The sequence below is a fragment of the Corvus cornix genome, chromosome 21 (genome assembly GCF_000738735.6).
Source record: "Corvus cornix cornix isolate S_Up_H32 chromosome 21, ASM73873v5, whole genome shotgun sequence".
Classification (NCBI taxonomy): Eukaryota; Metazoa; Chordata; class Aves; order Passeriformes; family Corvidae; genus Corvus; species Corvus cornix.
In genome coordinates, this window is record NC_046350.1 from 5639758 (window position 1) to 5663167 (window position 23410).

The following is a 23410-nucleotide window of genomic DNA, read 5'->3' on the forward strand; positions in this document are numbered from 1 at the left end:
AGAACCCAGGAGATCTCCACGGAAGGCAGCAGCACCACACCAGAAGTGGTGTTTTCCTTCCCCCAAAATCTTAGGCTTTCAGGAGATTTTCCATGGGTTTAGAATTAAAATCATCGTGCTCACAAAGGTGCATCAGCAAGTCCCAGCTCCACAGAGGAGCAGACAGCACACAGGGCACACTCCAGGCTCTGAACTGTGCTCCGTTTACCCACGGAATCAGGCAGAATCCCAGGAAAACACGACTTTGCTGGAAAGCAAACCGAACCCCAAGGTGACACTGAGAGGAAAGGGAAGATTTGAGATAAGGCAAACAGGCTGAGACAGCTTTTAACACATCCAACTCTCCCCAGGAGCTGCTCCTTTTGCCTTGGCCCAGGAGCTTTGGAGCAGAGGCTGCTGTGGTGTCCTGGGCTTGTTCTACACCCGGCACAAGGAGAGGTGGGACAGAGCTGGGGCTCAGCCTTGGGAGGAGAAAAGGGAATGAATGGTAACCAGAGGGTTTTGTGAAAAATTGGGATCTCTTTGTGCATAGCTGAAGGATTTCAGCATTTTTTTGAACTGCCCCAGCAAAGGCAGCTCCAGCAGCTGCAGTCACAGCCCAGTCCCTGCACGGGCTCTAACACAGGACACCCCTGCCTGAGGCTCAGGCTCAGGTAATTCCTGCAAGAGACCCCTCTGAACGTGCACTGAGCAAAGCCCAACCAACTGCTCTCATCCCAGGGCCACTTAACAGAGGTGAACTTGGGAGTCTCAGCTCTCCAGGTACTGCCCCAGCTCTCGGTGCTTCGGCTGGGAAGAATTTCTGCAATTCTCAGAGCTCCCCTCTTTGTGCACACTGCCCACCACACCTGCAGCACTGCAGCTGCATCCCCAGCCCCGGATTTGGTGCTGGTCCAGCAAGCAGGACAGAGGCACTGCCACAGGCTCAGGGAGGTGCAACTGGATCATCTTTAAGGTCCTTTCCAACCCATCCACTCCACAGTTCTTCACTCCCACCTGTCAGCTGTGGAATTTTATTCCCACCTCCTGTAAAAGAGGCCCTGCCCAGCATTTATCCAAGGCCACCTCGCAGGGAATCTCTGCCTGAATATCCAGCTTGTGGGACCTCCTGCAAGATCCAGGATGTCCCTCTGGGGATCCCAACAAAGCCCAGTTCCTGCAGGACCTGGAAGGAGCCACATGGAGGGGGGTGGAGAGGGCTGGTCCTGCCCATGCAGAGAATTCCCTCTGGTGTGCCCAGGGCAGGAACTCCCTCCAGGAGCTCCCTTGCAGCCCCAGCAGGGCCCTGCCCGGTGCTGAGCTGGGCCTGAGCCCTGCAGGTGCCCTGGTGCAGCCCAGCCCTGCCTCGGGCACTCCCAAGCTGATTAAAGTCTGAGCCCTGCCACTGCCACAATATTGTATCCTAAAAACCGGATTAGGGAAGGGGGCTCGAGGGAGATCCAGAGCTCCTGAAAGGTCAGGGAGGAGACAAAGAGCCTCCTGGAGGGCTGCCGGTTGCCATGGCAACGCCCAGTTTGGGAATTCAGGGTCTGGGGACCTGCAGGAACACAGGTGGGACTCCAGCTGTGGGAGAACACAATCTGAGCATGGATGGAGGGAGGGAGGGATGGAAGGATGGAGGGATGGAAGGAGGGAGGGATGGAAGGAGGGAGGGATGGATGGAAGGATGGAAGGAGGGAGGGATGGATGGAGGGATGGAGGGAGGGATGGATGGAGGGAGGGATGGATGGAGGGAGGGATGGATGGAGGAATGGATGGATGGATGGAGGGATGGATGGATGGATGGATGGAGGGATGGATGGATGGATGGATGGATGGATGGATGGATGGAGGGATGGACTCCTGACCTTACCCAGGATTCCAGAGGGGGCACGTGGCTGGTGGGCCACATCCAGATTTCCTTTCCAACTGGGAAGTGACTCCCTGTTCCTGACAGCCTCCCAGGACCTTTCTTCTGGGATCTGGCTCCCACCCCTGCCTGGCCAGGCTGAGGCACCAGGCACGCAGCAATTCCTGGGCCTGATTTCTGGGAACACTCCTCTCTTGTGGAGCAGCACCTGCACCGTGAGCCTCTGACTGGCCACGACTGAAGCCAGCAGCTCCAGGGCTCCTTCTGGTCGCCTCTTGTGCCCTGTCCCTGTGCTGGACCCTCACTCAATCCCTCTTCTCCATCCCAGTCCCTCACAGCTGCTGGCAGCATCTCCCAGCCCGTTCCGAGCCAGCACTCTGGGATGCAGTGACTTCAGGAGGGGATGGGACAAACTGGGGCAGCCTCCAGGCCCTTGGCCCCTTTGGCTCCTGGCCCGTGAGCCAGGGTGGGCACAGAGGTGCTGACAGATGTCCCCGAGGGTCACACACCACCCCCAGACCCGGCAGAGGTGGCAGCTCCCAGCTCAGCCAGACCCAGACTGGGAGCAACGCCTTTTAAATGTGTTTCATTTACAGACATTAGCAGCAACTGCATCTTTAACGAGGAGAAGGATGAGCAGACTAATGGCTGGAGACAATTAACCAACACATAAATCAGTGTCGGGGCTCTGCAGCGAGCGCAGGCAGCCCGGCGCCCGCGGGCCCTGGTGGCTCTGCCCGGCGCTGCTCAGAGTGACTGCGAGGAGCAGAGGGGGAGGCAGGGGGGAGGGAGACTTTCTGGTCGAAATTTAAATAATTTTCAATAGTGGCTGCCTTTCAGTTTGCTGCAGCTCTCCCTCTCCGCAGTGAGGAGGCAGCGGAGCAGTAACCTCACTCCAAATGCCCCATCCCTGCCAGGGGTGAGCCCGAAGGGGCCTCCTGGACATCTCCCACCCTTGCTGGCAGCCGGGGTTTGCTCTGCCCCTGCTCAGAGCCACAAGGTCACTCACAGAAACCTCTCAGTGCCTGGTACCAGGCAGGAAAAGTGCAGTCCCTGTGCAGAGGAGGAGTTCCACCCACGCTGCAGCTCCTCTCAGCAGCACCCACAGGAGCTGCTCCAGTGTTAGGATATTTGTGTCAGTTTGGAGCTCAAGCTGTCATTTTTCTGCTCCAGACCTCCCTGGGATGTCAGGGACACAGCTCTGGGCTGCTGCTGCTCCTTGGGGATGCACAGGGAGAGGGCACCAGACACCAGAGCCCACCTGGTCCTGCAGCCACCGAGCTCCAGAGAGAGCTGGGATAAAACCAGAGGGAGTCCTATTCCCAACAGACACAAAATTCCACAGATCCAGAAGCGGCAAGAGAGATGAGGGAATGGGGAATGAGTCCAGCACCACACAGACTGGGCAGCTCTTTTCCTAATACTTAACCAAATCAAAGGAAAGCTGGGGAAACGCAGTCAAAAATCTCCGAAGGGATGCAAAGGAGGAGATTGGAAGAGAAGAGAGACTCAGGAAGTAAAACGGGGAGGAAATAAAATGGGAAAGTATTTCTTTTAAAATACATTTCACCGTCTCTCCATCCCCTTAACGATCACCCAGTAAGTGCAGGGATTACATTAAATTTTACTGATCAATACAGCGGCCATAAAACTGTCCCGACCCTCTGCCCCTCCCTCCAATAAAGAAAGAAAAAATCCAATATGCAAAAGGAGGAATGTCAGGGCTTGCAGGGGAGAAGACACGAGGGCAGTGATCAGGCCAGGGCAGGGAGAGCTGCCTGGCTGGACCCAGGGCTGGTTCCAGGATGTGTTTCAGTGGCACCCCTGGCTCAGGTGACAGGTTCACATCATTCACTCTGCAGTGGCTTCCCCCCCAAAACCCTCTGCTCCCACCCTGCCTGGCCAGGCTGGTGAACCAGGAATGACAGAGAAGCTCCAAGGAGATGAGAAACCATCACCAGATGCTGCAGAAACACCAGGGACTGTCCCTCCTCTGTTGATCTCAGCAGCACAAAAGGCCAAGTTTCCATGTCAGGAGCAGTGTCCCAGCCAGAGTCACTGGCTGCTGGAGGAAACAGCCTCAAGTTGCACCAAGGGAGGTTTAGACTGGGTATTAGGAAACATTTCCTACCCAAAACAAAGGAATAATGCCCTGAACAGGCTGCCCAGGGCAGTGCTGGAGTCCCAGCCCTGCAGGGATTCAGGGTTTGGGGACATGGGGCAGTTGTGGCCTTGGCAGGGCTGGGGCAGGGTTGGATTTCATGACCTTGGAGGGCTTTTCCAGCCTGAAGGAGCCAGGATTCAGCCACAAGGAGAGGTGGCTCAGGGCTGCCCAAAGTGGAGCACACGCCCAGGGATGGGAGATGTAAATCAGTCAGGGACTGGAGAGAGAATAATGAGCTTTTTATGGAAGCCATTAAAGGCAGAGCCCAGATTGGTCCATAAACGCTGTTGCATCATTACAGCCCTGAGAAACAACCTTATGTAACAGCACAACCGTGGGACGGCGGGGCTGGTGCAACACAGGCACTCCAAGGTGCTCAGATTTCCTAGTTAGCATTTTCTGAAAAACTAATAACCGATTTCTAAAGAAACATCAGCACTCCAGTCCAGCCCCTGGGAAAAAACACCTCTGTTGGTAAATGTGGGGGTTGTACAAGCACCTGGAAGAGCTGCAAGAGCAATTCCTGCTGCAGCTCCCACATAAAATGCCACCACTATCACAGCTTTTCCCTTAACCTGCAGTGTCCAGCCTCTGTGGGCCATTTAATCACGGACTCATTGATTTTTAAGCCCCAGAAGGGACTGCTCTATCTCCCTGCTCTGACCTCCTGCACAGAACCTGTCAGAAAATCAGCTCCTGGTGCTCCCAGCTAATGGTGGCAGCTCAGAGTGGAAAAAATGTGTGAATTGTGCCTCTGCTCAGCAGGGACAGAGACCCCTCCATCCCAACCCTGACCATGCCCAATCCAGTGTTCTGGGAATAAAATAATGTTTATTCCCAGGAACTGATGAATCCTCTCAGCTTCTTCCTTACTAGAACACAAAGCTTCCTGAGAAAATGGGAACAAAACCCATTTCACAAGCTCTGACTCTCTCTTACACACACAGAGCACCAAACCAGTGGAGGATTAACCATCCCCCAGCCCAGCAGAGCCCAGAGTCACCCCGGGTAAGAAATTCTGTGCAATAACTTTCCCCTGAGCGTGCCTGGCTGTGCCCTGGCGTGGCCGCTGAGTGCCGGAGGTCCCTGGGCAGCCAGGCAAGGTCAGTGTCCCTGACCCCCAGCAGTAAAGCCAGGGTGACTGAGTCAGCAGAAAAGGCAGGGATGTGGATCAGGGAAAGCTGGGAAAGCCGCAGCTCAGCCCCAGCGTCCCCTCCTCCCTCTGCTTATCACCTTGCACAGAGCTCCAAACCTGCAGCATCTCCCGATCGTGACCTAAAGCTGGGCACGGCAGGATTGGGGTCAAGGATTTGCAGGCTCAGGTGACGGGGAAGGTGTGGGGGGAGCAGCAGGGGCTGTCCCCGCTGCGCAGCAGCAGCGTGACCCCGGGCCAGCGCTGGCACCTCTCCTGGCAGCGCTGGCACCTCTCCTGGCAGCGCTGGCACCTCTCCTGGCAGCGCTGCCACCTCTGCCACGGCCGGGCTCGCCGCCCCGGGAAGGGCTGGGTGCAGCAGCAGGGATGTGCAGCTCTGAGCAGCACCGGGGCTGTGCCTCCTGCCCCAGCCTCTCCCCATCCCTCTGCCCCCACCCAGGAGCTCCAGGGCAGCCTCTGACCCTCACTTCGTGAGCTGCAGCAGGGAACTCCCCCAGCGCTCCTGCTGCTCCCTCTCCACGCTTCCCAAACTCATCCCAGCTCCTCTGTTTGCTGCACGATCCTGGAGCACACGCCGAGCTGGGACTGAGGGTTGTGCCCAGCGATGATTCAGACTGTCCCTGGCACCAGGAACCCAGCCTGGGACCTGCTGGAGCTCCTGGAAATTCCCCCTGCCACAGGAGTGAGCTGCTCCCATGGGAATTTCTCTAGACAGAAGCATGATTTCCAGCAGGCAAAGCTCAGGGAAAGCTGCCCCTCACTCCGTGGCCACCTCTGGTTTTATTTTTATTGCTCAGCCTTTTGGGTAACTTTTGAAACTTCACCGTTGGTAAAAAACCCTTTTGGTCACTCTCTGTCCCTCTCAGACACGAGTTTGACAGACAACAACTCACCAGCATCCTGCCTCTGCCCCTCGGGTACCTCCACCTCCTGAGGAGATGTCACCCACCAGACACAGGAAAAAGGGAGAGAAAGAGGGAAATGAGGGGAAGGAAAAGAGGAGGGAAGGGTAAACAAGTTTTCCCAACTGGAGGGAGCAGAGAGGCCTGAAAATCCCAACCCTACCCGTGGGCAGCACAGCCCTAAATCTCCCTGCAGACTGAGCCTGAAAAAACAAATTAATCATCCTGCAATGTCCCGAGCAAAATGCCCATAAAATTTCATTAATGCTTATGACAGTTCATAAAAATGATCAGTAGGGCTGGCAACTCCAAAATAAGGTGGAAATAAGTATGAAGATGTTTTTACTGTAAGCCTGCTTTGTCATTCAGCTCAGCAAGCTCATAAATAAAAAAAAGATGGAATTACACCACCCGGAGAGATGGGGAGGAGAGAGATCCCTGAAGTTTTGGACTTGTCAGGGACACACAAACAGATGTTTTGCTCAGGCAGCAAAAGGAATGTGTGGCTGACACAGCTGCTGGGCCTGATGGAGATGAGGGCTCTTTAAATACCCCAAATTCCCCTCATTTTCTCCACTCATCAAGCCGCCCGCTTTGAGCTGATGAAATATTAAAATCCTCAGCTGAGCAGCTTTGATTGGGGCTGGGGCAGCAGGGGAGACCCCGAGCAGAGGGAAGGGAGGATCCACAGGAGTCCCTCACATCATCGAGGTGTTCAGGACACGTCCAAATCACTCCAACCCCACAGAAGGGTGTGAGGGGGGAGCTCAGAAAACCTCCAGCTCCAGGACCACGCCCTTGAAGCTTGGGATCCAGAAGCAGGTGGATGTGGTTCCTTCTTTGATGACTGTATGGACTAAAAGCTATCAGGAATCCTTCCCAAGGCTGCACCCAAGCCTGTCTGTGTCTCAGCAACACACAGAGGCCTTGAGACGCTCAGTTTATCCCAAATCCTTTAGGATACCCTACACAAGGTCCATGAGACCCCTCTCCTCTGCGGATAAACATGGCCAGAATTACACTTAATAAACTTTCCCCCTTTTCTTGTAGGTATCTAACAGCTTTTCTCAGCTTTATTTGGAATATAATTTGAGCTTTAAATGAAAGTTATCAGCTGCCCATTCCCCTTTACCATTCGAATCTCTGCTAGTCCATAAATGGTCTCCTCTCCCTACCCCACCCCTGCAGCCAAACAAATCTTCCTGGGAATGGATGCAAGAGCACAAAGTGCTGCTAATGAAACGATGATGACATAATTAATTCAGATTAAGTAACACTTTTCAGCACTCCACATTTTCTCCTTGTTTGGCCTTATCCCTCCAGGAAAGGGAGAAGCCACTCAGGTACCTCTGCTGTGCCTGATTCCTTCAAACCCAGGATGAGGATTGAAGTACTTCCCTGAGCAGCCCATTCCCCAAACCCAGAGCAGAAATGCTCTGGATGGGCTGAAGGCAGCCTGATGCTGAATAAAAGCCCTCCCCATACCAGGCTGACACATCCACGGTGTCTCACTGGAGACTTTTAGAGCTTTCCATAGAGTCAAGAACCAGCTTTAATCATCCCCCAGAGTCCCCAGGAGTTCTGGGAACAGCTCTGCAGGTCACACACAGTCGGGATCTCCCCAGTCTCCTCCGCCCTGAATTTATTTATCTGATGGGCAAAACCCACCTCGTTCAGCTCAACATCAGCTTTTCCAGCTGGGACCACGAGAGGAATGGGGACTGCCAGAGGGTGAGGGCAGGTCCCCATCTGGGGACATCTCTGGTCCCTGTGCCACTGCCTGGGTTCCCTGCTGTAGCTCCAAGGCTCTCCTCTGACAAAGCCCAGCTCTGGCAGCAGCACCTGCTGAAGGCTGAGGCTGCTCAGGGGTCACATTCAGCCTCCAGCTGCTAAAAACTTCCTCCGACCTTTCAGTCCCTGCTTCAGCTCTCGGAGATTAGAAAGCAAAAGCTTACTAGGAAAAAAAAAATAAAAATAGCCAGCCCCAAAGGCATCCCCTATCAATCCTGAAAGGGCAGGGCAGAGCAGCAGGGTGCTGTGGCACTCGAAAACGTCACCTGTGTGGCACAGCAGAGCTCTCTGCTGACTCAGGAGCAGCCTTGACACCTTCACAAACAGCTGCTTTTCAATCCTCCCCTGCTGTCCTTTCCTCTCCCGGGGTGTCTTTCCAAAGGAAGGAGCTCAATCACTGATTTCCCCTTTTGTTTGCTTCTCCCATCTCATTTCCCAGGTATTCTGCATCTCCTCAGTCCCCTCAGCCTGAGTTGTGTTCTTTTTCTTCCTGCCTCCCCTGTTCCATTCCCACTTAAACCCATTTCCTAAGGGCTGCAGCTGCACCAGACCCACCCAGCCTGCACATCCAACACTCCACTTTGAGCACTGCTGCTTAAACCCAGTTCTGGCTGAGGGGGAGTTTGTGCCTGGCTTAAATCAAGGCCCAAAAAGGGCGTTTTATTCAGATTTAACCACACGTGTCCACGTGCACAGGGACACACAGGCTCTTGGCCAAATGTCTCCTGTCTAAACCACATCCCAACCCCGTGGTGTCCAACTGGGAATGCTGGTTCAGTACCTTGGAAATCTCTGTTTAACCTCTGGCTGTTAAATGCATTTTATTTGCTCTGGGCAAATGCTGCCTTTGTTTTCCTTCCCTCTCCTTATGCAGCCTTCACGTGGGATATACCTGGGTACAGCATTCCCTGGCAGGCCCAGGCAGCTTGGAGTGTCCCCTCCAGAGGCTTTTTGTCCCTCTGGCAGTGAAGGGACTCTCCCCCACTCTCCTGCCTTCTCTCTGTCCGTGTTTTACTGCAGTGCAGGACTCTGGGGGCAGAAATCCTGCCTGGGATGTCCTGCAGAACTCACTCCTGTGCTCAATGTCCCGATGTGCCTCAGTTCTCTGCCCTGCTCTTTGTCTTTGCACAGCTTTAACCAAATCAAACCCACCTCCCTTTCCTGCCAGCCCCTCTTTAACCAGGGCAGCAGCAAACAGCCCTGGAAATGGGGATGGCTTCATTGCAACGAGGGTGTCCTGGAATTCCCAGAGCTATCCCACCCTGAGCTGCACCAGGACGAGGCAGTAACACACCCTGGCCTCGTATCTGCTGCTCACTCCCCTCCCTGCAGCTCCCTCAAGACATCAGGTGGCAACAAAGGGAAGGAAAATCCTTTTCCTGCCCACAACTCCTCTTTATTGCCCGGTTTATCTCCATGAGATGCCTCCCCTCATCAGGGTGATCCTGCCTGGGTGCTGAGAGGGGCAGAGACCAGCTCTGAACCTTTGTGTTTCAAAACTGGACAGGCTTAGCTTGAAATAAAAGCAGAGCATCACTCACTGACCACATTTCAGCCAATTATTCCAGGCACAGTGAGTCCATACGAGAGAATTCAACCTTAAACAGGAAATTCTGGAGGAAAAACGAGCTGTAAACATAAACCCAAACCTGTACCGACTTCAAAGCTTAAAAGGGAAAGGAGCAAAGCACCTGGCAAGGCACAGAGAGATCCCAATCTCCCTTCCAGGACAATTGCCTGATCCTCAGTCTCTGGTTCTTTGTCTAGGCAATGATTTGTCCCCAATTAAATGGCTTTTTATCCAGGGCAGTGCCTCCAGCAATCCTGAGGTGGCTGAATCCAATGGATCCAGGTAGCCTCTGACAACTTGAAAGGAAGATCAAAGACAAACTGGTGGCAAAGGGGGAGGGAAATTCAGGGGGCAGCTGCCAGCCCTGCCTGATTTCAGGTTCCGTGGCGGCTCTGTGCACCCTGGGGCATCTCAGGGATCTCCTGCCACAGGCTGGGGATGACCCAGGAAACTCCCCCTGCTCAGCCGTGCAGGGCACTGATAAAAAAGGTCAGCTCAACCTTTTTGCCAGCCCATGGTAGATTTGAGATCTCTTTTACAGGGCTGTGTGGCAATCTGGGCCACTCAAATATGTAAAATCTCCTTCTGTACTGCCATGTAATCACAAAATCCTTCTTCTGCCACACAGCATAACAGGTTTTTTCCTTCTAAACGGGCTGGATGGGCAACTTTTGACAGCTGGACTCATCAGGAAAAGCAAAACTTCTGTTCCCAAGGGGAATTACTGAAGTTCCTTCCAGGACAGAGCTAAACTGAAGGGAACAGCCAAGCTGAGGAAGCCCAGGAAATGCATTTGCCATAAAAATCAGACCATTATTTTATTCTGTGCATTGCAAGTTCAGAATTATTCTTTTTAAGACGGGGATTTTAATTTCCAAAGGTGCTGGCACCCTCAGCTGCCATTGTGCAGAATCATTGCTCACAGGACCATTAATTAAGGCACTGTCAGCACTTCCATCCCAAACCTCTGCCTTTTAGGAGTTTATAACTCAGCCATAAAACTCTGCTCTGGGCTGATATTTATCATGAAAGGGTCTGCCTGGAAGGAATCCATCCTTTTGTGTTTGAGAATCCCAAAAGCTTCGAGCAGCAGACCAGGGGTTTTATTCTAAGGGCTGCCTTTCAAAAACCTGGTTTTATGGGTGCTGGCTGAGCTGGGCCTGCTGCACCACCCACTGTGGGGTGGGGTTTGTGCTCTTAACGCTGGAGAATTCACAAATCACGGCAGTTGATGGTTCAGAGCCACAGTCTGTGCTTAGGGAAATACCAGAGAATTCCTCTGCGCTCACTGGTCCCTGCTGGAGCGTGAGTCCACAGGGATTTCCCACCTCCATTGCCATGGCCAAGGTTTATTGACACTCCAGTGCTCAGTGAAAGACATGGACATGGCCCTCTGCTCCAGCAGCAGTAGCATTTTCCCTTTCCCATCTCGAACCAAACAGGTTCTGACTGGGCTGCTCTGTGCCAGCAGATCCCACGGAGCAGATCCCGAATGCCACAGTGTGGATGGAGCACTCCCAGACCCTCACTCTGCACTGCCCTGCCCTCATCCGCCTCCTCCTGGTCTCTGCTTTCTCCTCCCTGAGAGGCTTCACAGCTGCTCAGGTTTATTGTTCTCATTCTAGAAAAGGAGCCGTTTTCTACAGCTCAAGGGCTGCATCCCGATCTGGCAGTCCAGGATGAAAGAGACCTTTCCAAATCCCAGTTTTTAGCACAAGTTTCTGCAGCTGGATTTTTAAAGGATTAGAAGAGTTTGTGAGTGCTGGCAGCACGTGGAGATAATGCACCAAGCCCAGGGTATCACCTGACCCAGAGGCCACAGGGGAATATTCATGTTTGCAACTGGAGAGCTTCAATTTATGAATTCCCACCTTCAATTTATGAATTCCCACCTTCTCAGGACCAGAGTGAACACACCAAAACTGGGCTTTCTTTACAAGTCTCATCAATTCTCTCTTCCAGTGTAAAAGGGACTGTTTACCTCCCAACTCCCCCAAAATAAAAACGAAAGAGAGGATGTGTGGGAAGGGGAGAAGGAGGAACAAAGGGAGGAAGGAAAACCCCCCAGCACTGACAGCAACATTCATTCCCATCCTCCAGCATCCAGTAACAAATCAGAAACTCTCAGCCTACCATACAGAGAGGTGCCCCAAAATGGTACCTGCAAGAGGTCTCTCGGAAGGAGATGTTTAAATCCCAGTGGGTGTGAATCCTGTCAACAAACAAACAAAAGAGAGGTCAATGGCACAGGCTCAGCGCTCATCTCCTGCCCCTCAAACCCTGCTCCCCCCTGGGGACCCCCACAGCCCCTCAGCCCCAATTCCTGCCTTGTCCAGCCCCACTTGGAGCTCTGAGTCCACAGCAGGACCCAGGAGCTGCTCAGCACTGAGAGATCCTTTCCTTGCTCCATCCAGACCCTCTCCTGCTGCATCCAGACCCTCTCCTGCTGCATCCAGACCCTCTCCTGCTCCATCCAGACCCTCTCCTGCTCCATCCTGACGCTCTCCTGCTGCATCCTGACCCTCTCCTGCTGCATCCTGACCCTCTCCTGCTGCACCCCCTCTCCCTGAGCGCTGCAGGGGCTGCAAGGTGCTGTCTCAGCTCCCAGGCCCCGTTCAGAGGAGGCAGAACCCCCAAACGTGTCTGCATCGTGTTCCCTCCCCAGCTGGAAATAAATTATCAGCAATTTCCCACCTCGGAAATTAACTTGGCGTGTTCTGTCACTCTGCCTGTGACAGGCAGGAGTAGCAGGCTGGGATGAACAATATCCTAAATTAAGGCAGAGCAGCCGGGGGGGGTTGGGGTTTTGATGGATTTTTTTCTCCCCTCAGCCCCAGACAGCCTCCCCAGCACCCCAGGGGTGAGGCAGTGCTTGACCTCTGTGCTGGGTGTCCCCTCTGGAGCTCTGCTGTCCCCAGCTCAGGGAAGGCTGTGCCCAGGCCGTGTCCCTGTGTCACTGTGATGGATGACAGCCCCAGCCCCCGAGAGCAGCCTGGCAGCAGGGCTGTGTCCTCACACAAACCCTCTCCAGGGCTGCCAGTGCCTGCCAGGGACCCTCTGCTGGCTGTGCTGGCTCCTGGCTGGGGCTCACATCAGCTCCTGCAGGTGCAGGTCCCCGAAAGGCTGCAGAGATCAGAAAGCCAAAGGCACTTCTGCACGTCTGGAGCAGCCCCTCCTGCCCTGCCCTCGGCAGGAAAAGCAGCTGTGGCTGCAGAGCAGGAGGAGCCTCATCCCAAACCTGCTGGAGTGAGAGAGAACCTGTGCTCTGGAGGGCAGGGGCTGTGAACTGTGCCAGGAGACAGCACCAGCTCTGACCCTTCCTACTTCCACTGAATCACAAGGTCAGCTCTTTCTTTGGGGGGAGAAGGTCTGAACCTCCCCATTTTCCAGCACAGGCAAAGGAAAAGAGAGGAGAGGAGAGGAGAGGAGAGGAGAGGAGAGGAGAGGAGAGGAGAGGAGAGGAGAGGAGAGGAGAGGAGAGGAGAGGAGAGGAGAGGAGAGGAGAGGAGAGGAGAGGAGAGGAGAGGAGAGGAGAGGAGAGGAGAGAGGAGAATATTGCCAAGGTTGTGCCCACGTGCTCTGGTTCAGCTGCCTGCCCTGCAGGGACAGAGCTGGTGAAGGTGAATTAAGGATTTCTCTTCAACCAGCACCAGGACCCCTGGGCACTCAGCGTGCCCCGGAGCACAGGACACAAACAGGGCAATCCCAGGGCTGCAGGGCAGGTGTCCTGGCAGGTGCCACTCTCCGGATGCCCGGCTGGGTGGACAGAGCTGGATCCTTTCTTCTCCCTGCTCTTTCCAGTTATCCCTGCCTCAGCTTCCACACTCTCCCTGTATCCACGTCAGCACCCAGAAGGCTGAGCAGGGAGGGAACAGGGATTCAGGGAATCTCATCCATGGTTCCTGGAAGAACAACCTGACAATTGCAGCAGGAGACTGGCACTTGGGGCATCTGGGTTGGTCTCCAGTACGGAATTGCTGCTGCAAGGGTCAGGCCCAAGGAGATGGGCAGAGCTGCCAAGAGCACTTGTGGGGCAGGAGCTCATTTCCTTCCCTTCTTACACTTCACCTTTTCTGCTCTCTCACATCTCCTTCCTGGGCAAGAAGGGATTTCTCGCTGTGTGTGACATTTTACCCTGCAGCATCCCTGGGAAGTGAGCGGCCATTTTCCCTCTCCCTTCCCCTCAAATCCAAGTCCCCATTAGGTCAATGACACCTTCCCAGCACTCTGAGCAGGTGTTTGAGCTTTACTCTCAGCCACACGTTGTTGGGGCTTGGACAAAGCTGCTCCTGACCCACCCTGTTCTATCTCAGATGCTGTTACTGCACTTCTCTTCTTTCCCTCCCCTCCCACACCAATGGAAGAGGCCACTCTTTTAAAACAGGAATTAAATGCATGAACCCACAAGATAATGCTGGGCTTAAATCCAGCAGCATGTGAGGATCTTGCTGGTAAAGCTGAGCCTTCCTCCCTGGCTCCCCTGGCTTTCATCTGCCCGGAGATTCCTGGGATAACATCACGGAGATCCTGAGTGGCAGTTTGCACCTGGGGGTGGAAAAGCTCCCAGGCTGAGGTAATGCATTTATCAGGGCTGGGTGGAATCTCCCTGTGAGGGGAAGGAAGTTAAAGCTTCCCAAACTACTGCAGAGCGATGGAATTTGTAGAGTCTAATTTAGAATTACAGAATCATTAGGCTTGGAAAAGCCCTCTAAGCTCATCCAGTCCAACTTTTAATCCAGCACTGCCACGTTCACCACTAAACTGTGTCCGTAAGTGCCACATCCATGTGTTCCTTGAGCACTTCCAGGGATGGTGACTCCACCACTTCCCTTGTTTGGTGTCTGGGATAATCCAGAGGCCAATAACAAAAGCCAAGACTGGCTGAAATTTTAGTTCAGCTTGTTGGGGAGAGGCAGCTTGGTCAATAGTCTGTGAGAAAAGAAAAAGGCTTCCTGAAGGCAAAGTTTCTGCCTGAATTCTGCTCCATGCTCACTGCACCAGTGCAGCTCTGCCAGTATTACTGTGACTGAAAGAACTGCACAGGTGACACTGACACAGAAATGCCCAACACTGACGCCATCCTTCTCCCCAAACAGCAAAAGCGATGCTCACAGCCAGAGAAACATCCCCAGCAGAGAGTCAGGACAGCTTAACCAGACCTGGGAGTTCAGCAACACAACTGCTGCTTGTAGGCAGCGCTGCAAAGGAGCAGGATTTCCAGGAAGCTGGAATCTGAGAGAAAGGAAAAGGATTTTCCTCTGCAGCACCGTCCCAACAACCTCCAGAGCTGAGTGCTGCAGTCTCCCAGCACAGGGACACTTCGGGAAGGAGCTGGGATCAGCTGGCATGAGCTGAATGCTCTGGCTCAGGTGGGAGCAGCGGGTCCCTGCCCCTTCCCAGGGCTGCAGAACAGGACAGGGAAGGTTCTCTCTACCTCACATCTCCTCTGAAGGCCATGGGCAATGCCCAGCATCACAGAGGAACCTGCTGTCCAAGGCTGAGCTGAGGGACCAGCCAGCAAATTTCCAACTCCTGTTCTAATCCCCAGAGTCTTTCCTTCTCCAGTGCCCAGCCCTCAGAGCAGCAGGAAGCCTCCCTTGTGCCAGCAGTGGAAGGAAACACCACAAATGGAATTGGGAACAGGAGAAAAAGGAAGAGGCCAAGTGCTGAAAGCAGTGATGCAGGTGCTCATAGTGCCTGTGCAGGGGGCACGTCCAGGGCAGCAGGAGGAAAACACAGGTTTGCTGAGGCCTGGCCTTGTTTTCCCATCCCAGTTTAACCTATTTCTGCTCTCAGTGGGGGCCAGCAAAGCCCTGGCCCCTGGGGGAGGACACAACAGGTGAATTAGGGCAGCAGCAGATGGGGCACAGTCCCTGCCGGGCCCAGCTGTCGTGTCTGGGCTGCGGCGCCTTTGTGCTGCTGCTGCTGCTGTCCCCAGAGCCACCCCGGCCACCAGGGCCAGCACGAGGGGGGCAGGCTGCTCCCCACTATGGCTCTGGAGAAGCTGGAGCGCCCAGTCTCCCCCTCTTTGGGACAGGGGGGCTGGGGGACCCCTGTCCAAGGGACAAAATGCTTGGGAGTGCTGGGGGTGGGAGCAGGAGATGGTCCCTGCCTGGGCACCGAGCACTGAATTCCTCTTTCTTCCCTTATTGCTGCACTCACAGGAATCCTGCCTGCTCCATTTGCCCCACAGTTCCAGCTTTCCCCCCACACTGCAGCAGAGCTCCCAGGAGAAGGAAAAGAACAACTGTACAAAAGCAGTGAGAGTCTAACCCAGCCGGGAAGAACGCTGCTCTCCTCCAAGGAAATAAAACTTAACCAAGAGACCTCCAGACAAACTGATGGAGAGCTGGGGGATCACTGCCTAAGGACTGCCAAACATTTTTCCTTCATTTCCTAATAAACAAAGCAAAGCAATTACAGTAATTAAAGATTTAAGATAAGAGCACTTTATATTTGGGGGGCCCAGCATTATCAATTATGGAGTTATCATGCTGCTCTCCCTCCTAATGAGACAATCTAGCACTGTAATTTCGCAGCATTAAAAGCATAATTAAAGGGGGCAGGAGAAGCGGGCAGTTCACCAGAACTGATTAGGAGGGTTCCCTGTGCTCTGTGGCCCCGAGCACGGGCACAGCCCAGATCCATTCCCCAAACACCTTTCCATTTCCAGCAGATAACCCTGGAACACAGCTCCTGGACAGCTGCAATGATAAACCCAGGCTTTAATTACAGGAGGGTTTTATGGGAAGAGCTGGTTGCTCTTTTGTCTCCCTGCTCCAAGCCCTCAGCTGCTGAGGGTACCAGCATCTGTCGGAGGTAAGGGGGAAAAGCTGATCTACTCCCAGGCAAGGAACACATAAAACACCAGGAAAGCAATTACAGGCCTTCAGTTCCCTCTGCTCTGTTTTTATAGGGCTTGTCTCAGGACCTGAGCCCCGGAATGCATCAGAGGGAGATGACAACCGAGATGAGGTGCAATGATCTGCACGGGAGGCTGAGGCACGGTGCCTTTAGGGGTTTATTTTCCTGGAGTTACAGATTTTCTGCAAGTCCTGGTTTTTCAACGGGGTGAGAGAACCCAGAATTTTGCACCTGAATATTGTGGGCACTGAGGCCTCACAGGAGAGGCCAGGTCAGTTACCAGGACCTAACTCAAGACAATCCTTTCTCCTCTTCCTCTAAGTCTGCGGAATTCCAGGATGAATGTTTATGGCACTGGGAAAAACAGGATCAAAATCAAGCAGTTACTCCTCCCTCCTGCAACTCCATCACTTCTCCCTCACTCCTAGAGGCTCTCAGGATGCTCTGTAATCAAACACAGGACCCCACACCTTGCTGCTACCCCTTCCCAAACTCTGCTCCCCAACACTCAATTCCCCTCAATTTAAATGACACCAGAATTTGAGCACAACTGAAAGCAGAAGGCAGGATTTGGGGCCCCCACACCTCTGTGGATAAGCCCACAGACGATTTCTTGGTTGTGCAGCTCCTTGGCCACAAAGACACAGAGCCCTGGGCAGGGAGTGAGGCACAACTGATAATGTGCAAATCCAGACCCTTCAGTGCAAACTCAAGGCCACACAGAGCATCACTCACTCCGAACACGAGTAAGTGAAAATACCCCCCCCCAGCTGCCCTTTGTGAGTTGAACTGTGGCATTTGCAGGGTGGTTTCAGCCCCTGGGGGTGACTCCCTGGGGCAGCACTGTCTCCCCAAGGCTCTGCCCGGTTTCTGTGTCTTTGCCCCCACACGGACAGGGCAGTACCTTCTTTTCATGATACTGATGTGCAGATCCTCCTCCTGCTTCACTTCGGGGTGCTGACCATTGCTCTTGTCGCTCTCCTCGCTGTCCTCACTGTGTGAGAAAATCGAGCTCAGCTCTTTCTTGGGGATCCTGGTGGGGGGCAGGGGGATCGTCCTCTTCTCTGCCAGGCGGCCCCGGTTCTGCGATGGGTTGGGATGGGGAGAGGGAAAGAGAAGACAACAAGAATTTGGTGAGGAATCTCGGACCCGAGGAGCTCCTCTCCGAAGTTGTCAGTCCCTGCAGGGCCCACACTTTGCCCTGTTCATTCACTCTGCAAAAGGACTTTCCAGCAGAGGCACTTCTGTATCCAACTCTTCCACTTCTACCCAAGCCATGCACTTCCAGCCTCTCCTACCCTTTCACTCCCAGCCTGCATCTCATCCACACCGGGAGGAAGGAGGTGGCAGCAGAATCAGGCACCAGTCTCCATCTCCGGAGTATTTCCTACCAAATATCTGCACATCACCATTCAATTAAAGCTCTGCCAGTAGCCCAGGGAAGTCATGACCCAGGGCTGTAAAGGGACACCTGCCTGTGCCAGCCAGCAGCAGGCTCCTGTGACACCAGGGAACACGCTGGAAACCAGGCAGGCTGCAGTGCCACTGCCCCACAGAATCTGTAATTTTAGCCAACAAAACCATGATACTGGGAAGGGAACCCCAGCAAGGGAGAGGCTGCAGTTCTGTGCATGTCCTCTGGACGGGGAGAAAGGTGTGTGAAACAGGGCCCAAAAATGCACAGGAACACTTAAATAATAACAGCTTCTCTGAAAAAAATTGATCTCAACTTTCCAAATAAAGCTGGCAAAAGGCAGAAGTCCTGGGAAAGCCAGTCAGGCTCTCTGCAGGGGAGGAACACTGATAGAAGAGCCCATGTTTTTTTAATTAAACAAATTAAGAACTTTACACAAATACCAAACAAAAACTTGTTTACCTCTGTCTATAAATTCCAGTTGTGGTCATTAAGGGCAGCCCTAATCGCTGTGATAACGAGCTAAACCCATCTGGAAGGCATCACCCCAAGGAGCCACACTGGCTTTTCCCACTGAGCTGCAGGTCCCAGCCAAGCACAGCTGGCTGTGAGCAGCAGCACCCAGGGGAGAGGAGAGCAGTGGGCCAAAAAGGGCACAAAAATGGGAAAATGTGGGGAAAACCATGCACTTTATGAACTCTGCATCTCCTGCCCTCAAATACTTTTTGAGTTCAAGGTGTTTTTCCAGTCCTGCCCCTCTCCTGCTCTGTGCAGACAGAAAATGTGCCCCAAGCGCAGCCTCTGCCCAAAGCCACCTCAGGAACAGAAGCAAACTCAGCCAAAAGGGGAGAAGTTCCAGGGCTATTCCTTGTAAATCCCGGAATTCCATCCCCAGCAATGCAATTTTAGAAGTCCTGTTTGCGCTGTACTTTTACCCTCAGGTTTGGGGCGTTTTATTTCTTTATTTCCTACATCCCTCTGTCCCCAGAAAATTCAAATAGACTGAGCCAATCAATTTTGCCTTTTATACTCATCTATAGCCCGTTTGGAATCAATTGCACTTCCCTAATCTGTTTAGAGGAATCCACCAGCAGATACACATCACTTTCAAATTAAGCACAAAGGTAGCCAGAAGCCTGGCCCAGAACATCCTCCAAAATCAATTGTCTTGCCATTGACTTGGAAGGGCTCTGGTCCAAGCTGCAAACACACAAACCTCTCCAGAACACGCCCAGCACGTCCCCCGTGAGGAGCTGCTCTCCAGACACCCCTGTGGGGGAATAGCCAGGCAGGGCAGGTGTTGATACAGAATTATGGCCCAGGAACCCTCCAACAACCCCAGCAACACCAGAGAGGAGCCAAAGGTGTTTCCCAACACTGATTCAGCTCAGGAAACCTCTTGGAGGTTGCACCCTCCTCTCCCAACACAAGGATTTCCCCAGCCCTTGGATGGGGAGCAGAACATCCCTTTTCCTCTCTTTAATTAGTGTAACCAAACATCTCTGCAATTCTCCAAAGCCTCTGCGAGGGCTGAGTGTTGAGGGCACTGCAGAACAGCCTCGTGTTCGAGGGCTCCCCTCCCTTCATACATTGTTAAAGATTAATTTTGTGGGTTATGGCTCCAGCTAACGAAGCACAGCTGGAGCTGGAGTCAATAACCCTCCATTCCCCCGACAACTCAGCCCCGCTCCTGCGTCAGCCCGGCCCTCCCTGCTCCACCCTCCCAGGGTTTTTTGACACCATTAATTGCTTTCATTGCCTCTCAAAAGTATTGTCAGGGTGGGGGGTGGCTTTGTTTTTAAAAAATCACAGACAGGAATATTTCCTTTCCCCGGGAAAAATCAGATGGGTACCAGTGCCAGTTACCCGAGTCCAGAGATGCAGCTGCAATTAAAAAACAAAACAACAAGAACTTGGGAACAGCAGCAGGTTCTGGGAGTGGAGAAGTCTGGAAGCCTGATCCTTCTGCCATGCAAGGAAAGGAGCATCAGAAAGATGGAGAACACTGGGGATATTTCTTCCTTTTTGGAGAGATGGGGGAAATTCCGCTCTGTGTGGCTGAGTAGGGTCAGCAGAGTTACAAAATCAAATCCTCCTCCCCCCACCCATCCAGCCCCTCCTGGCTCTCCCCTGGAGCCACATCCTCCCAGCCAAGAATCCCAAAATCCAAGGAGTTGCATAAGAGCCCTGGGAGAGCTCGCAGATGGAATGAGGGGCGGAGAGCTCGGGGCTTGGGGGAGACACAGGAAGGGAGGGGAGGGAAGGTTTCCTGCCCTGGGAGCTGCTGCAGCAGGGTCAGAACAGCTGAACGCCCTGGTGTGACACCGAGAGGCAGCCAGGGAAGGGAAGAGCCCTCGCTGGGAGAGTCCCTGGTGAGCCTTTAATTGATCCCAGCCATGGAAAGGCCGAGAGCTCCGAGGGCTGCGAGGAAAAGCAAAAGAATGCACATGAAAGCAGAGCTTTGGCCAGTCCCTGTGAAACCCTGGACAGCTGATCCTGGAGGGAAGTGACCCAAGCAGATGAGCAGGTGCAGTCCCTGTGGACACCGGGCAGCCAGGCCAGGGCCAGAAAAAAGGCACAGAAATGCAAATGCCCTGAGAACTGGCTCACATGTAGAAATATCAAAGCTGTTTGCAAGATGATTCACGTGCCTGTGATTCAACCCTCAAAAATAATTACTACTGGATAAAAAACCTGCGGAAGAAACCAGCCCATGCATCCCTTCTACATATGTAAAGCTGGGAAATACAGGGAGCAGGCAGGGAATGCTGGGGGGAGGTAAGAGGGGAGGTTTGTGAGCTGCTGGGAGCGGGAGAATTCTAAATCTCTTCCATATGTGAAGGAAATCCTCAAGCCCAGACAGCATTTTCTCTCTCTTTTTATTGATAATAAAGATAGGGAAAAGGAAAGGGGGAGGTTCGGAGAGCCTGGGATATTTTTCTTTTGCTTTTCCAAATAATAAACCTGGTGGAATGGCTTTAATTAGGGAAATTACACAGCAGTGGGGACCACACATCCCCCTGTAGAATAACTGGCAGAGTTTGCATTTACCTTCAGCTGTGATTAGTGTAAACACCTCGGAGAGGGTCAGGTTGCCTTCCAAGATAATCCTGCCCTGTCCCCTGGGCCTTCATTAGCCCTTCCAGCCCAGTGTGCTCCCAGCCCCACTGTTCCAGTAGCAAATCCAGCCCAGGCACAGCTCTGCTGCCCTGGGCTCACCAGAATCTGCATCCAAGCAGAGGTCACAGGCAGGAGAAGGTGGCCAGGCTCTCATCCCACCTCCCAGCCCAGTGCTCAGCAATGAACAGAGCTCCAGAGGTGTCCCTTCCCCTGCTCCTGCCAGCCACAGCCACAGCCACAGCCACAGCCACAGCCCAGCCAGCTGGCCACTGGCAGGTTTATCATCCACCATCTCCTCCCAGTGACACCAGTTATTCCAAACTACAACTTCCCTGAGTAATCCCAAGCAGCTCCCTCGACCTCCTCGTGCTCCGGCTCCTGCTGTAAAAGCCACCACCAACACGTTCCCTGCCTTCTACCTGTCCCTCCATCCTCTTTAGAGGGTTTATCCTGGTTGTGCTGGAAGCTCTTTGGGCAGAAGATGACGTGTGGAGGCTGAGGCTGCACAGGGAAATTGGGTCCTGCTATAATTGAAGAAAATATGGAAGTTTTAACCCAAAAGAAAGTTGCCCAGAAGGGAAGCTGCAGCTCTTCCCATCAATATTAAAAATGTGATTTTGTGAAGCCCTAAAGAAACAGATGAACAAGATCTGTGAACAGAAGGGAACATTTCCCATTTAGAATCTCTCAGTAAGTTAAAAAGCCCAAAGGATAATTTGTTAATAGAGCGAGAGCTACGCTTTTCTGGGAAAAGCCAATTGGAATTTCCAGTCTTTGAAGGGAAGTAGGTCTAAGATAGAAAATCTATCAGGCCTTTGGAGCTCCCTGTTTTCAAAAACTCTTTGGAAGAAGGCTAAAAAGTGTCCTGCTCTTTGTTTTCTGTGTCTGTTTCCACATCAAATGACTTTGTCCCTTTCAGCCTGAGGTTGCAAAGAAGGAAGCAGAGATGTGAAGCCAGGTCCTCAGGCAATGTAAGTCAGTTCTGATGAAGCAAAAGTCAACTTACACCAGCTGAGTGTGGAACACTGTTGCTGTCTCCTAAACAAAGGCAAAACTTACAGATTTTTCTCTTTTTTCTTTCCTTGCCTGCTCCTCCTCTCTGGTGAAGAGACAAGGAGCAAAAAGGTGTGGATGCTTTCAGACATTTCCCCTTCTCTTCCCACACCTCACTGCTGCACCTCTGGAGCGGCAGAAAAACAAGAGAGAGAGCAGAGTAATGGTCCAGCACTGCCCAGGTGTCAGTGCCTCCCTCCAAAGGCTCATCACATCACATCCAACAGCCTCCAGAGAATCTGAAACCCTTCCCCAATAGGAACCTGACTTCTGCTTTTCTTCCTCTCTGGAGACACACCCTTAACGCACTTGAGATCCTTGGGATTTCCACGCAGCCCAAAGGAGATGGGCCCAGGCCTCGCTGCAGCCTTTTTGTTCTTTTCTCTAAGTCTTCACTGTCACAGAGAGCAACTCTCACAGAGATCAAACAGAATCGTTGAGTTCCTCCCCACAGCCACAGTTCTGCTGTAACAGAAACCATCCCCTCCCTACAGCACCTTCCTCACTAGCACACACAGAATGATGTAAAACCACCAAAAAAGGCTATTTGCCCCTCTCCCCCTTTCCCTGGTACCTCTCCCCCGATGGGCTGTACCCTTTTCCGCAGTTTCACTCCTTTTCTCGAGCCTGGTGTCCCGTCCCACGTCCCTCCCACCCCACATTCCCTATGCAAACCTCAGCCTCCATCCCTGCTCTGCGATTTGCCTGCCACACCTGGGGGATTTCCCAGCAAATTGTATTACTTTATTTGGTCAATTGGCCTACAAATTGATTTTCCTGTACAAATAATGAACATTTATGGTTATTTTCCCCATAGACTGCTTTATTTCACGTGTAACAAAGACTGATTTCCTGCAGGTTTCGAGACCTGAGCATATGAGCTGCAGTTACTGTGACCCCTGGCTGATGGATGGCAAAGGGCTCCAAGCACAACTGGAGGGTTTTGGGTTTTTTATTTTTACCCTGACTACAGAGAGAGGTGGCAGCTGGAAGCAAATGTTGGTACCAGACTGAGGAATTCTACAGAATAATGGGAATAAATTGTTTTAGAAGAGACTCAGTCCTGGGATCAGGCAGCCACAAGGCCAGGCAAATAATGCAGGTGAAGGAGCTGGCACAGAGGCCAGGGCTGGTGTCCCAGGCAGGGATGGCAGCATCCCCTGCTCGTCACAGCTTTTGGGGACACCCTGCAGGGCCTTTCTGTCATCTTCTGTTATTTTGGAGGGAAGAGGAGGAGGAGTCAGGGAGGCTTCCAGGGAAGCAGCTGGGATGAGGTGCCCTGGCGTGATTTGTGAGCAGGGACTGCAGGATTGCTCTGCCCTGGCCTCCAGGGAGGCAGAGCCACAGCAGCAGCTCCACACACACATTTCATCCCCAGTAATGAGGGAAGGACTTTGGAGACAGAGCCTGGAGCAAGTTTGGAAGGTCAGTCCCGCAGGTGTGGGGACCACGGGGCTGGAGCAGGGCACCCAGCGCAGTGACTCTGGTTTGTCTGTCTGCAGGGGGGGCTACCAGCCCGAGGGCTGGGGG

General features: G+C 53.1%; 1 protein-coding gene across 1 annotated transcript in view; it reads right to left on the reverse strand.

The window, feature by feature from the left end:
• SAMD11 (sterile alpha motif domain containing 11) overlaps positions 1-23410 on the reverse strand; it is an 84702-nt gene that overhangs the window by 43892 nt on the left and 17400 nt on the right. Inside the window, 2 exon segments of the mRNA XM_039563941.1 lie at positions 11591-11641; positions 17198-17376. Of these exon segments, the coding sequence (XP_039419875.1) occupies positions 11591-11641; positions 17198-17376 (230 nt within the window).